Genomic DNA, 15,169 nt, shown 5'->3' with positions numbered 1-15,169 from the left:
AAGGCATACATTCTACATAGACATATATTTGAGACATTAAGGAAACATGAATTTCCATTTTAGAAAACAATTAACTTAGTATCCTTTGTCAAATTTCTGGTGCCTACAACAAAACTGGAAACAACTGTAAAAAAATAGCTTTTGAAATATTAGTCATTTTAAGTGAGTCAGGCCCTAAAATAATTTACTTGGGAGTCAAAACTAGTTGACTCCAACCTCTCAGAAATAAAAGTCCAATTTGTTCATCCATTTAATCTACCATGACTCTACACTGATTTGGGAACTTGTGAAAAACAACACAAAACCTACTGGAAGTGAACTGGTCACTGGAAACTCTCTTTCTAGTCTTTCCTAGCTAAATGCTAGCTGTCATGTCAAGCAAAAAGTAATTTGTATACCAGCCTTGTGGTCCACTGTATTATGTAGGAAAGACAGTGAAATGGAAGAGTGAGGCTGAGGGCTCAATCATTTCATCTCTACTACCGAGAAACTAAATTATGTAGAGAGCTTGAGGCTGAACTGAGGCTCTTTGGTCAGCTCAAAAAAGATATGCTGGAAGCATCAATGGGGAGTTTATATAAGGGTAAAATGAAGAGTTTCAAGCCCTCTCATTGCTAACACCATACACTTCCCATGACTGTTGCAAGTGGTTTTGCAGGTCATCCAGCACTAGTCTTTTCTTAGCCCGAACACGTTTAAAGAGGGAAAGGGCAGAGATCACACTGTGAATGTTTCTGAACTTCCTTGTCAACTGGGCGGAGGCCCTACCGGTTCAGGCACCTGCAATTTCCGCCCTTCTCCTTCCCCCTCTTCCGGGCTCTGTCCCCGCTCATCACCCGGCCTGTGGCCCACTACCACCGCCAGCTGGGGCCCTGGGAACCACGACGTCCCTCAAACCTTGCTTTTAGAAGACAAAAAGGTAATGATCGTCGTGTGTTAAATCACTGCAGTGTGAGGTCTTCACGTGAAAGCTTTATTTGGGTAGGAAAACCTAGCCTATGAGAAACGGGCTCGTGCGGTCACGCCTGACTGCCTGTCTCCCGGTCAGGTCTGCCAGGACCAGCTCCAGCCCCCCGCCAGAGAAGGCTGTCCTTTCCCCTCCGAACTCTGGCTAAACCGGCCGCGCCTCCTTCCAGGCCTGACCTCCCGCCAGCTCCGCCCGGCCCGGCCCACCTCGCCCCCGTCTCGGTGCCCACCCATTGTCCCCTCGCGCTGTCACCAAGCGCAGATCCCGAGCTCCCGATTGGAACACCTCCCCATCACTCAGCCACACTCCTGGGGCTGGATGCCTCACTCCGGTTTCCGAGCCATAAAAGGTCTAGGGCCGCTTCCCCCGAGCCAGCAGGTAAAGCTGCGGCGGCAGAAGGCAAGCCGCGAGCGGCCGCGCCCCCTGGTCGACTCCGCCAGGGAAGGAGAGCGCACCACAGACAACCCTCCCTTGCCTTGCGACCGCGCCCTGCCCTCGCCCCAGGGCCCCCACCCTGCAAGTCCTGATCACAATGCCGGAGCCGCCGACCCACCCTCGTCATCCTGCCCCGAGACGGCCCTGGGACAGTGACCACCACGAAGCACGGAGGGCGGGGCGGGCCGGGCCTCAGGGAGGGAGGGGGTGGGGGATGTGAAAGGTCCCGGATGTTGCTGAACGGGAGCCCCTTCCAGAGGAGTGACTGGCGCAAGCGCAGACCGGCTGAGCGAAAGCTAAGGTGGGGGTAGGGGTAGGGAGACAGCTGCCTTCCCGCAGGCCTAGAGGTAGAGTGGGCCGGTGGAGGCTGCAGGCAAGAGGGCGTCGGGGACCTAAGGGGAAGGCGAGGAGTGGGGGGATTTGCGTTGGGGAGGAAAAGAAAAAAAGCAGCTTCCCGCCTAGGTGCACTCCAGACAAGCATAGAGGAGCTGGGAGCCGAGCCGGGTGGGGGAGTCGGGGTAGCGGGCGAGGACGCACGCTCCTCCGCTCGCCCTCCAGCGCGGGCGGGCAGGACGCGCGCCGGGGAGCGGCGGTTGCGCGGGGCCCCGATCGCTGTGGGCACTAATCAACGGTTGCCATAGCAGCGTTTGACGTCATCGTGCGTGTGGTGCCCCTGCTGCCGGGGCTGGTGATTGGAGGAAACCCCGTGTCTGCGGAGCCGCTGTAGCCTGTGAGCAGCGAGATCCAGGGACAGAGTCTCAGCCTCGCCGCTGCTGCCGCCGCCGCCCAGAGACTGCTGAGCCCCTGTCCGTCCGCCGCCACCACCCACTCCGGACACAGGTGAGGAACCCGGCCGCCGCCGCTCCCCGCTCCTCCTGTCTCAGGCCAGCCTTCCGAACGCGTGGGAGCCGTCCTCACCCTGTCCCCTCAAACCCGCTCGCCCCACTGTGGCGGCGCCGGGCTGAGGCGGAGTCTCCTCAGCAGACACGGGCGGCGGCTCCTCTTCCGCTGGGCTCGGGCGGGCGGCTAGCGGCCGCCTCCCTCTCCTTGTTTCCGTATCGACGCCCCGGCCCCGATCGGTGCTGGCTCCCCCGTTCCGCTCCCGGGGGTGGGGAGGGCGCCCACACGTGAGATCCCCAGGGATCCCCCGTCGCCTGCTCCCGAAGGTGGACGAGGGCTGGCCGGGGCGCCGCCGGCCGCGATTCGTCCCCACCCTTGTTTCTGCGGGCTCCTACCCCCTCCCTCGCTGCCCTTCTCGCTTCCGCCCGAGATAATGACTCGGCGACGGCGGCGGCGGGCATCGCAGTGGCGCAGGTGAGGCCGCCTCCTCCCCTCTTCCTCTGCTGCCCTTTCCTTCCCCTCCCCCGCTTTCCCTCCCCCTCGCGCAGCCTCCGCGCTGGGCGCTGCGGTGGCGGGACCCGGCCCTCCCCCACCCCGGGAGGCGGCAGCGCGGCGGGGAGGGGCTGGGGGCCTCGGGGACACAGGCGGGAGGGAAGGGCCTGGCCGAGAGCTGATCGGAGCCCAGGGCCGGCCCGGCGGCGCCCGCCAGTAGAACCGGGCGAGGCCGCGAGCCGGCGGAAGGGGAGCCCACCGCGGGGTGAGGTTTTGGGGTGGGGCTCGCCTGGGACCTAGAGCTGAATTTCCTGGGCTCCGCGGTGGGGGGGAGGGCTTGAATTTTCTTGGTGGGGGTGGGGGATGGGGCTGACTTTCTTTCCTCCTTATGAACCGTCAGGGAAGGCGCGGACTGGCGCTGTGAGCCCAGGATGCGGTAGAGAGCGGGGTGGGGATCCCGCGATTTGCTCTCGTGCTGGAGCAACTAGAACTGGAGGGTCCCTCCGCCGCTTTGGGGACGCACATCCTGCTTTGGGGGCGGGTAAGCATGAGCAGAGCTGCCGCTGGTGGCCCGCTCGGCTGGGTGTGGCTCTCGTCCCCTCCCCCACCTGCAGCTGTCGGGCCCTTAGAGACGGTGTACGCAGGCACTGGCGCTAATCGGTGGCGGGGAAAGCGCTGGGTGGGAGAGCGGGGTGTGTCCGCGACGGGGCTGGTAGTGGTTCCGCTTCTGCGGGCGTCTCTGTAGTCTCTGCCCCCGGGTCGGGCGGCTTCGCTCCCCCCACGGCTTGAGCGGGGGCGGGGGCGCGGGCTGCTCCTCCCCCTGGCTCCGGTTGGGGGGGGAATTAACACTCAGCAGTAGGTTGGGCTCCCTGACATAGATCCGCCATGACAAAGGAGGAGAGTCGGGGACTTGAGCGGAGGCTCGGGCTTGGGCGGAGCCTGGAGGGGGGTGGTTGCGGATACGCGGACCCGAGGATTTGCACTTTAAAGTCCGGGTCTGCCCGCTTTCGTTTCACCCTAACCGACGTCTCAAGTCAGGTAAGGGTTAAATGGGTGCGGTGAGTCCGCCCGCAGTGTAGAGGCGAGGCCTTGGAGCAATCGTTACTGTGTGAGAAACCTTATCCACTTCCTCTTGTACCCAAGTGGTGGGGGAGAGAATCCTTTGTACTGGTTTTAAATCATTTTTCGTTAGAAGCAGAATTAACCAGAGAGCATTTCTCAGTTCTTAAGGGAAAAATTAATAATATAGAGATCTGAGGAAAACCATGTCGTCATAAAGGTTAAATAGTTTATGTGTGAGCCAATACCTTGCATCCAAATTAGCTAGTTACTTGCTTAAAATGTGAGGACATGTTCTCTTATTTGGTTAAAAAAGTATTGTGGGATTTCCCTGGGAAGGTAAAAGATAATTAATATTGGGGAGTCAGCTCCCAAGGTGGGTGGGTGATAATAGCTCTTCTGTTCACCTTCTAATTTAAAAGATACACTTCATGTGTATATTTTCCTCTAAAGTCGTTTTCTGTGGTCTCACCGTGTGGATTAGTATCTTTGTGCTGTTTAACAACTTCGAAAAGGATGTCTTTCCAGAAAAATGTAGCTGAGGTAAACTGAAAAGGTCTAGGAAACTGTAAGTGCGAGGGAAAAAGAATTAGGGGGGTAGTCACGGTAAAGGACAGCTTGAGTGATAACATCCAATTATTGTGACGGTGACGGCTGGAAGCAAAATGCGGCACTTATACATTGCAACTGGAGCCATGACATTGGAAACACTTGTAAATTAAGTACTTCCAATGTGATGTATTTTAGTACTAACAGTAGGAGTTGAAGGGCCATGACTCGTGGGTATTTTTAAAGCATGTGGACATACAACACGATAAAGAGTTGAAGCATTAGGGTTAGTCACATGTTGGTCCTTTGTGGTGGCTTTACACTAAAAATATCTGAGAACAAGCAGTTTGGCTATTCCTCCCCCAAATTGTTATGCTATGATCGGCTGGCAAATGTTGCAGAGATCTAGTAGATTTGGAGTGAGGGTAAAACTAAAATTTAATCACTCCTTGTTATGAAAGTAAAAACATGAATTACATTAAACTGACATGAATTATGATTCTGGAAGTATGATAGGAATCCAGATGTTCTGTAAGCAGTGCGTTTACAAAAGGAAGAAAAGCTGCTTAATTTTGTGTATCACTTAGTGGTATTGGAATTGAGTTGAGATTTTGGTCAAGTAAGATTAGGGCGGTAAATTTTAAGGCAGCTTTTTGAAGTGCTTTTGACCTTATGTGAGATGTGGATCTTCTGAATTGAAATGAGATAATGAAATTTTAGTTTTGCTACACTGATGTTGTTAATGGCTGTAAGTTTACCTCTGATGCTGAGTATGCTAAAATTTTTTTCCCTTTTCTGACTATCCTTTTGTGATGCTGCATTTTAATCATGTGAACAATCTTCCACAGGCAATTGTGTTTCAGGTTTTAATAAGGCTTACTTACCACAGGTATAATTTTGACTCTCTTTATTTTGATGGGAAAAATTTTAAATACTCCTTTTTTCCCCCCTGCAGAACATTCAGTCATGGATAAAAATGAGCTGGTTCAGAAGGCCAAACTGGCCGAGCAGGCTGAGCGATATGATGACATGGCAGCCTGCATGAAGTCTGTAACTGAGCAAGGAGCTGAATTATCCAATGAGGAGAGGAATCTTCTCTCAGTTGCTTATAAAAATGTTGTAGGAGCCCGTAGGTCATCTTGGAGGGTCGTCTCAAGTATTGAACAAAAGACGGAAGGTGCTGAGAAAAAACAGCAGATGGCTCGAGAATACAGAGAGAAAATTGAGACGGAGCTAAGAGATATCTGCAATGATGTACTGGTGAGAATTACCCATTCAGTCTGGCTTCATTATACTGTAGGGGTCCTATGAGTATCAGTTACATTACTCTCAACTTTTTCTTTGGTTTTTCTTTTCCTTCTAACATTGTGTGTTGCAAATTTAGAAGTCTTCATGGTGTCATGACTAAAAAGATATTAATACAATTATAGATATGTTTATGTAGAATAATTGCAACAATGATTATGAAACAGTTGTTTTGTTAAAAATAATAGACTTTAGTATTCTATTTTATATTAATTGAAAAGATAAACTAATAGTATTACTGTTTTTCTTATGGTTAGAATATTTGTAGTAGCTCTGTAGCTGATTATCTTAAATGTACATCTATGGATAAAGGGATTTTGCATATTTTATGTAAGAGAGATGTAATAGGATACTCACTGTAGAAATAGTTCTCTTTGGATTAGCCGCTATAATGTTAATGTAATGAGTCAGCCATGCTGAAAACTGGCCTCACAACTATAAAGCCTCTTCCTGCATTGAATTGTTGAAAGTAAATTTTGAATACTCAACAACCATGATGAAAGGTTATGGATAACTCAAAGCTTGACTTTCCAGTTTCAATCAAGTATTTTAAGTATTCAGTACTTAACTGTGTTGAAGCACTGTACTTAAAAGAATTAAACTAAATTTTGGTTAATTTTAATCTGTCATACAAAAGCAAGGCTTTTTGATCAAGAATAGTTTAAATTTGAGGATAAACTAGTAGAAAATCCAACCAAGCTGGCAGTTTTTGGAATAATGTTTAAAGTGGTTTTACTAAGTGGTTACCCTTACCAGTATGGCAGGGCTCTGATACACAAAGAGGGACAGCATTTCAATTTTTCTGGACAGGTTACTGAATCTGGGACTCAGTATGGAAATCCAGGTGTGTTACTTACTATATGAACCTTGTTTATGGAAGAATTACTGTAATGAGTAATAGGATAATACCTGATGTGGTTGTGGGTTTGAGGTTTTTGTTAAAGTTGTGATGATACTATCATTTCTTTACACTTGTATCTACTAATGGAATAGCATTAGTTCCTAAACTGTATTTTTCTCAAATGGTATTTACTTCACACTGTCTTTTTAAAGAATAGTGATTTTTTTTTTTTTTAAGTGCTTATTTGAGTTCCCAGTCACAAACTCATGAGACATCTGTCTTGGGGTATCTTTTTGTTTTTTGCTTATTGAAACCTTTATAATGATAGCTATTTATATCTAAGTTGAAAAACTGAATATCATGATTTTATTGAGGCCAGGTAACAAATGCCTTTCTTGTGATTTTGCTAAGGTAATAAGAATATTTAAAATTTGAAAATATGATTTTTTTCTATAATAAAAAATGTATTGGGTTTTTTCCTGCTCTCCTTACTAACTAGTATCTGTGTACGTATAACTAAGTTTTGTTCAGTCTGGTGTGTCTTCCCCAATTACACCTGATCAAAAAGTTTTTATTTTGGCTTCAAAGGATGTGTTACAAGTTAAAATTTCTCTTAAAACAAAAGTCAATTTTAGGAAAAAAAGGAATGTAAGTAACATTGACTTTTTACTAACATGCTTATTTGCAATACCAGGTAGGTATGTGCATGCTTTCCATATGCAAAGTATAAAAGTTCCTGTCATTGTCTTTTCCTAGGAAAAGACTTACAGCAGGTTTTTTTGTTTTTGTTTTTGTTTTTTGAGACAGTTTTGCACTTGTCGCCCAGACTGGAGCGCAATGGCATGATCTTGGCTCACTGCAACCTCTGCCTCCCAGGTTCCAGTTCAAACAATTCTCCTGCCTCAGCCTCCTGAGTAGCTGGGATTACAGACACATGCAACCACGCCCAGCTAATTTTTTGTATTTTTAGTAGACACAGGTTTCACTATGTCAGCCAGGCTGGTCTGGAACTCCTGACCTCAGGTGATCCACCCACCTTGGCCTCCCAAAGTGCTGGGATTACAGGCGTGAGCTATCGCACTCGGCCCAACTTGTAGCAGTTTTAACTATGCTTCCCTTTAGTTTCCTTATCAAGAAAATTTTTTTGCATAGAACCAGTAGGTGAGAATGACAAGATAATCTCTTAATATTAATAGCTTCTTTTTGTTAGGGTTATTAAGGAGGTTGATTCTTGTTCCTACTCAGGTTGTTACCCTCCAGAATAGCACTGGCTTCTCTAAAAGGTTAAATGGCATTTACGCTTTGAAAGTTTGGATGAATGAGAGTTTAATTCCTTTATTACACAAATGGCTTCAAAGAGAATTCTAAGCAAGCATTTGCTTCCAGCCGTAGTCTTTTGTTAAGAATATTAGTGATCTTTGCATACTCATAACGTGTAGTAGATGCTCAAATATTTGTTAAGCATAAAGGCTTCTTTTGAGAAAAAGGATAGAATTAGGTCAGCAGCACTGCAAAATTTCCCTGGCTTTTTCTTTTTCTGCTTGGGAAAATTTGATATTTACAGATAGTAGGCTTCTTTTTCCTACCATCTTTTTCAAAGAGGTCACGTTGACTCTGGCAACATCTTGCATAAAATTCCTTTTCCCCTTTCTAGTGAAGTGGAAGAATAAAATGTAGCAGAACTGGTGTTTCTATTGGAAAAAGTTTTCAAACCATTGTACTTAATGATTAGTAAAAATGTTTTAATTATATTTTTAAGATCTTACATGATAAAAAATTGATATAATTTTTTATATATCAAAGCTCAGAAAAGGCTGGAGTAATAAAAAATTGATATAATTTTTTATTACTCCAGCCTTTTCTGAGCTTTGATATATATTTTTTTTTAATTTGAGAAAAATAAGCAGGTTATTTCTTTGCAGGATTAACGGTATTGGCTGGTGGCATTAGTGATAACCAGCTTTTTTATATCGAGTACCTATTTTATAATAGCTACGAAAATACACTCTTTCTTCTACAAAAAGCAACTAATGTCCAAAGTTCTGAATTTTTTTTGAAGAGCTTCTGAGTTTTTCTGAAGAGCTGTGGTGTAACCCATTCTGGTTACCTGTATTTATTAATTGTTTAATAAGCAAAGAGCTGGGACCATGTTGCTTTTTACGAGAGTTAGTAGAGTATTACCATGGGAAGTGGTCACTGGCATGTTCTTCACATTGTGGACTTTTCATTATGTAAACGAACTTGGGGTTCTTCTCTTCCATGTGTTATTTTGAAACTGCAATGTGAACTAATGCAATCTGCCATTCCTGCCAGATGCTTAGACAAAAGCTCTCTTGGTAGTTGGGGAGGGACTCAACACTGGTACCTCTTTAAACCTGAAAGATGGCAGCCAAAAATTGAGTAGTTTTTAACTTACACATGATGAAGTGAACACCAAGGAAATAAAGTCGCGGAGGCCTATTTCAAACTTAAAAGAAGTATGTCGAGGTGAATAATAGAGCTCAAGATTTTGAGTCAAACTAGTTTTACCATTTAATAGATGCATGGCCTGAGGAAATCACTTAGTCCCTTTGAGAAAACTGAGCTCAATTAAATAGGAATAATACTCATCCCACAGGGTTGTAGGGAGTGAGAGTCAGGTAAAGCACCTTGACTACCTTCTGTGTCCTGTTTATCTCAGCTTTTCTGTTCTGTTTAAAAGTGTGAGCCTGCCTGTAATAGCAGTGCAGGGGTCTCATTAAATCATAGTCCATGAATGGGATTTAGAAGATTGGTTTCTTCCGACTGCCCCAGAACCCACAGGAGCAGGCAGCTGGGGGTGGGGAGTCAGCCCTGGAATAGGGGCTGTGGCAGTTTGGGGGGACCCGGCTGTGTTGGCTGTGGGGGTGACGAGTGAGTCTCAGCCTGGGCGGAAATGGAGCTCCAGGAAACTACTAAAGTTCCTGGGGAAGCAAAGTAGAATTTCATAAGAACAAAATGGATGGAGAGGAGAAAACCTATCTGTGGTGGCTGTGAAGGCACTGATGCCGTATGTTAAATTGATATCATCTGATGGCCATGAATTTATTGTAAAAGGAGAATATGCATTAACATCAGGCATGATAAAAGCCATGTTGAGTGGCCCAGGTCAGTTTGCTGAGAATGAAACCAGAGGTCAGTTTCAGAGAGATACCTTCACATGTGCTATCAAAAGTATGCATGTATTTTATGTACAAGGTTCACTACACTAACAGCTCCACCGAGATTCCCGAATTCCCAGTTGCACCTGAAATTGGACTTGAACTGCTGATGGCTGCAAACTTTTCCTAGATTGTTACATAAAATAAATTATAATAAACTGTTAAAGAAAAAAAAAGATTAAGAAGCCTTTAAAATTGTGTATTTTTCTGGGCGGAAGGTCCATGTCAACCATCAGATTTTCAAAATTTTATTTTAAAATTTAAAATCTGCTATCTGCGAAGAATGACTTTATTGGATGTCTAGGAGAGGAAGCAGTGTAAAATTGTGTGTCTAATATAACAGTTGGCAACTGCAGTTGAGTAACCTTAATAGTGATTCTGTTAATTTGAGTTCTATTTTATTGCCGCTCTACATTTTTATTTGCTCAGGGCAATTTTAAGGTGTGGTTATGGGGCATTGATTGTATCTCCAGCCCACAGAACTGCTATTAAATAAGAAAGCAAGCAGCTTTTGGGTCTCTCTTAGTTTGAATATATTATTACATGCCTTGGGCTTTAAAAACTGCTATGTAGATTAGTTTTTAAGATGAAAATCACTAGGCAGCTCATTGGAATAGGGCTTCTCCAAAGAATTCTATAGTGTTATATCTATTGTTACTATTTTATTAAGATATACTGTATATTTAAATCTCTTCGTGGTTTTGATATGTTTCAAAGTATAAAGAATTCATGTTGTGGTCTCAGGAAGGAAAAAATTGGACAGTGTCTTTGGTAATAAAGTTCAGTATTTTTTTTAATGTGAAGTGCCACACCCAGTGACATATTTTGTACAAATATAAAAAGTCTGAGGTATATGAAGTGGAAATCCTGAAAATAAAGGCAGGGAAATGGCCAGGTAGAGGCATTTGCTGTTTGATAGGAAGGGAAACTAGGTCTGCCTTTATAATACTGAATTAAATGTCATTGGATTATTTGGATTAATTTCACAAATCTTTGATTCCAAAGTAAGTTATTCTTGGCATATTTATATTGAAGTGTGTGTGTGAGAGAGAATTTTTAAGCAAAAATGATGGCTGTCCTGATATAAAGTAAGTTTTAAAACTTAGCATATTGTTTATTGAAATTCTAATCATCCTCTTAGAATTTTTTTTGGTAGAATTCCTGGGTTCCCTATTGTGATTTCATCCTAGTTTCCATAGCTTTTGCTTTACTCTGACAGTTTTACATTGAGAATAAACACTACTCAAGGTTTTAGGGGACTTAGAACTGCTGTCAGTTCCAGTATACTCAAAGCCAGAGTTCCTCTTCCTTTTGAAACTGACTGTCCTTTATAACTATCCAATTTTAGCATTTTTCTAGACTTAATCACATGACATTTGTTCTGCTCAACTTTGACTTTATTTTCAGATTACAAGCTGTTGATATTTCCCAGATCATTGGTTCCCAGTCTTTTACATTAATGCTGAATCGTATAGTTCACAGGATTACAGTCAGAAAAGTGCATGTTGCCAAATAAGAAAATGATACTATAAGGATAACTTGATGTACTTTTAATGGACAAAAGCTAAATAATAAACATCTTTTTACTGCTGCTCGTGGTCATTCACTTGGACTATGTTGCATATATTTCTTATTCTAATCTTTCTAAAACGCTGATTTTATTCCATCTATTTGCTTGATCCTTGCCAAAATTCCCTGCAAGAGGCTTTTAGCTTTAGTTTGGTCTTCTCACTGTCCTTGATAAATACTATTGCTAATTACCATCTTTATGGCCTGAGGGTTTCTGCTTCATTTCTCTGAGTTAGAACCTATTTTAATCTTGATTATCTGTCTTCCAACATCAGAGGATTGGCTCTATTCTTTCATTCTCCTTGAAAATGTTTATTTGTAAAGTACACTGAAGGAATATATGCTTAGATATATTTAGATGGCACAAATTTAAATTTTGGTGTGGGAAGAATGGTGTGCTTGGCCACCATATCAGCAGTTCTATCTTTTTTATTATGTGTATTTCCATGTAACAGGTAATTTCCTTGTTCTCTATTAATTTCCTTGTTCACTAATTCCTGTAATTATGAAAAACTTGTATCGGTAAAAGTTACTGTGCGTTAGCAGTTGTCATTGATTTAGTTTTGTGTTTTCTGGTAAGGTATAATGAGATGGAAGTAGTAGGGTAGCGTAGAATAGAGGTTTACATATTGGCAGATTTCACTAATTTTTTTTCTATTGCCATTCTTTTTATTTTACACTAATGTGGATTTTTAGACACCAAAGCAACATGGATATATATAGCTGACTTGATATCAGTCAGATCATTTTGTTAACACCTGCCCTTTTATTTATGTTGGATAGGTTATTTAAAAAGTTTCATCATGTAAGCTCTTGTGGATTTCTATTGACAGAATTTGTTGTGAGCCTTCCTTTCTCCCACAAATAAAAAATGTGCTTACAGTGGTAATAGGTAAAAGAATATAAGGATAGTTTCAGCCAAGTATTAATCCATAGAGTTAAGCAGACCAATATAAAGATTTCCTTAATGGGTTGGCCTGTATGCATGTGTTGAACTTTAAAATCTAAGAAAGATTATTGCATTAAGTTTGCAGGGAGTCCCCAGTTTTTGTTGTATTCCTATTTTATTTGGGTTATCTAATGAGTTGGGAAGTTAGAAACATTTTTTGTTTTTTGTCGTCATTGTTTTTTTGTTTTTTTCTGAGACAGGAGTCTCTCCCTGTCGTCCAGTGGCAAGATCTCACCTCACTGCAACCTCCATGTCCCAGGTTTAAGTGATTCTCCCTCCCCAACCTCCCAAGTAGCTGGGACTACAGGGGCCACCACCATGCCCGGCTAACTTTTCTATTTTTAGTGGAGATGGGGTTTCGCCATGTTGGCCAGGCTGGTCTTGAACTCCTGACCTCAGGTGATCTGCCTACCTCGGCCTCCCAAAGTGCTGGGTTTATAGGCATGAGCCACCATGCCTGGCCCCGAAACGTTTTTTTAGTGGCACTTAATTTCTAACTTGCAAACAATTTTTGAGATCTAGAGGTTTTAAAAATTAGTGTTATTACCAAGAAACCCAGTGGTGACAGAATGTTTCTCATCTAAGTGGTTAATTACAACTGCTTTTCTCAGAAAGACCTATTGTTGATTCAAGACTGAACATTCAGCTCATAATTTTTTTGCTCCTTAAAACGTAATAAACATTGCCCAGAGTTTAGAATGACATACTTGGACCACATTCAACCAAGAGACACTTGATGAAAATATTATGCAAAATACCTATTTAAAATGTGATTCTGTGGAATTGACAGTTGAGGGTAGTATTATAGGCAAGCTGTAGTCCTGGCCTAGAACAAGCAAGTTCTCAGTTCAACAATTTGATGAGTCCTTTAGCACTATTTGGAAGATGTTTGGAAATAAGACATAGCAAGTAATCTGCTTTTTGTAAGAGTAATGACTTTCTTGCCGGTTTCCCTTTGATTGTTGCCATCTAATGGAGGACTATCATCAGGCTCTTTTTCTTTAATTGGAGCAGAGATGAAACTTTAAGCATATTCCTGTGTAACATTTCTAAAAGTAAAGGATGCTAAAGTGTGTACTGCCTACTTTAAGAGAGGTGATATAACTTAGCACGGGCCATGCAGACTTTATGAATTTTGGATTCACTGTGTGATTTGGGACAAGTTTTACTGAATTTCTCTGTGACTGTTTCCACATCTTCAAAATGGGAGTGATACTATCTACCTCTAGGATGTTTTGGGGAAATTGTTTAGTTAATACACCCCGTGGTGGTCTTAAATAACAAATACACTGCTTACCTTTTGTACATCTGTGACATCACTTTGTTGTGGTTTGATTTATAAAGTTTGGATTAAATTTAAGAGAACTTTAAAAAGCTGAAAATTTTTTTATTTAATATTTGATGACTTGCTATTTTATAAGCCCTGTGATTTACAAAAATAAATGTAAAAGCCCCTGCTATTCAGTCTGGAGAGGGAAATAGACGTGTACATATAATAAAGAGGGAACAGTACTGCAAATTCATTGAACATGGAAAAGCTGGTCTTTAGCCTTTTTTAAAAAGGGGTTGATAAATATAGTCCCCTGATGGAGTTTATCCATAATACATAGAGTGCACATACGTATAAGCTAAAAAGTCCTATGAAAAATGAGGCGTTTTAAACACCACCACCAACAAAAAGCATTGTGATGGAAATACTGGTAAATTGGGCCTTGGTTTGTGGGAAACTTTAGCCCAGGCCAGGATCCTAGGGGAGGGGAGAAGAGGAAAGCCCTCAGTGAGAGTGTCAATGATTTTTAAGTTTACACTTAAAACTGCTCATTAGGGGGATGGGGAGATTGGGAAGGGATAACATGGGGAGAGATGCCAGATATAGGTGACCGGTGGTGGGGGGCGGGTGGAGGCAGCAAACCACCTTGCCATCTATGTACCTGTGCAACAATCCTGCATGATCTGCACATGTACCCTAGAAGTACAATTAAGAAAAAAAAAACTGCTCATTAAGTTATTTTTTGATACTTGTTAATATTTGACTTTTGATCTTTAGGAGTAACATTTCAAATTTGTTTTCAGATGTTCTTAAAACTGATTTCCTTCTAGGATTATTTTGCTAGCATTCATGATCTGGAGGGAGACACTTCTCTGAAACTGATTTAATGTAGCAGTTTTTATTCCTGCTTCTTGCTAGCCCTTTCACCCGATTGATTTTTCAAAAAACAGAACATTTTAGAACAGCCTGGGGATTTCTGTCAGCAGTTGTTTAGTGCAGACATCCTTTGGGTTAAAAACCAGGGAGCAGCTACTCTTTTAACAGGAATTATATCTAATAATAAAACTTTAGGCTGGCTTTAACAGTTCTTAAACATCAGGGATAATATACTTTCTTTGTCAGATTTCTTTTTGATTTAAAAAATACAGATTTGCCATCTATTATTAATGGAAAAATGCATTCAGTTAAGTGATGGGGCACAAACAACTCTATTCCTTTTAATATATGACCTTATTCATAGAACATCTGTTCATAGCTTAAAATCTTACTCTCTTAGGCCACATTGCATAGAAAGATAAGAATTGAAAGTCAAAATGTCTACAAATACTTGATAAATTAGTTCTTGACACCACCTGATTATTAGCATTTTTGGTGTAGCACTTTTCTGATTGGTTGATTGAAAGCAAGTGAGGAAGTTGCAAATCAGAGAAGAATGGAAGTCACTCTGGCCACAAGAGGGAGTAAAAGACTAATTTTCAAATCTATGGGCCCCTAATGTGTGACAGATTAATGACTTGCATGCTTTCTTTTTAAAATTTTAAGAGGCCTAGGAATTATAAAAGGCCCAGTGTTTGTACAGAATAACAATTACAGGAAAATTATCTCGGCATAAGAGAATTGTACAAGACTAGAAATTTGAACTACATTATGCTGGAGAGTTGGAATTAAATTTCCTATTGATGATGACATTTGTGGGATATTTTTGTGAGCTTTT

General features: G+C 42.6%; 1 protein-coding gene and 1 pseudogene across 5 annotated transcripts in view; both read left to right on the top strand.

Moving 5' to 3' along the window:
- Window positions 1–867: 867 nt before the first annotated feature.
- YWHAZ (tyrosine 3-monooxygenase/tryptophan 5-monooxygenase activation protein zeta) overlaps window positions 868–15,169 on the top strand; it is a 35,197-nt gene continuing 20,895 nt past the window's right edge. Inside the window, exons 1-3 of one of the 4 annotated variants that reach the window (XM_032251216.1) lie at window positions 868–919; window positions 2,047–2,242; window positions 5,298–5,602. In XM_032251216.1, the coding sequence (XP_032107107.1) occupies window positions 5,309–5,602 (294 nt within the window). In that variant the 5' untranslated portion in view covers window positions 868–919; window positions 2,047–2,242; window positions 5,298–5,308. Of the gene's footprint in view, window positions 920–1,210; window positions 1,346–2,046; window positions 2,243–2,431; window positions 2,717–2,923; window positions 3,773–5,297; window positions 5,603–15,169 lie in introns of those variants that run through there. The other 3 variants (XM_032251227.1, XM_032251241.1, XM_032251237.1) reach the window with 3 other exon arrangements.
- Window positions 7,445–13,859, top strand: LOC116532122 (annotated as a pseudogene). Its single transcript, XR_004260725.1, has one exon. The product of XR_004260725.1 is annotated as an elongin-C pseudogene (transcript).

The sequence above is a fragment of the Sapajus apella genome, unplaced genomic scaffold (assembly GCF_009761245.1).
Source record: "Sapajus apella isolate SASKATOON/1434 unplaced genomic scaffold, GSC_monkey_1.0 scaffold3, whole genome shotgun sequence".
Taxonomy (NCBI): Eukaryota; Metazoa; Chordata; class Mammalia; order Primates; family Cebidae; genus Sapajus; species Sapajus apella.
The sequence above is the reverse complement of the archived record's forward strand: the minus strand, read 5'-3'. Positions and strand labels throughout refer to the sequence as shown.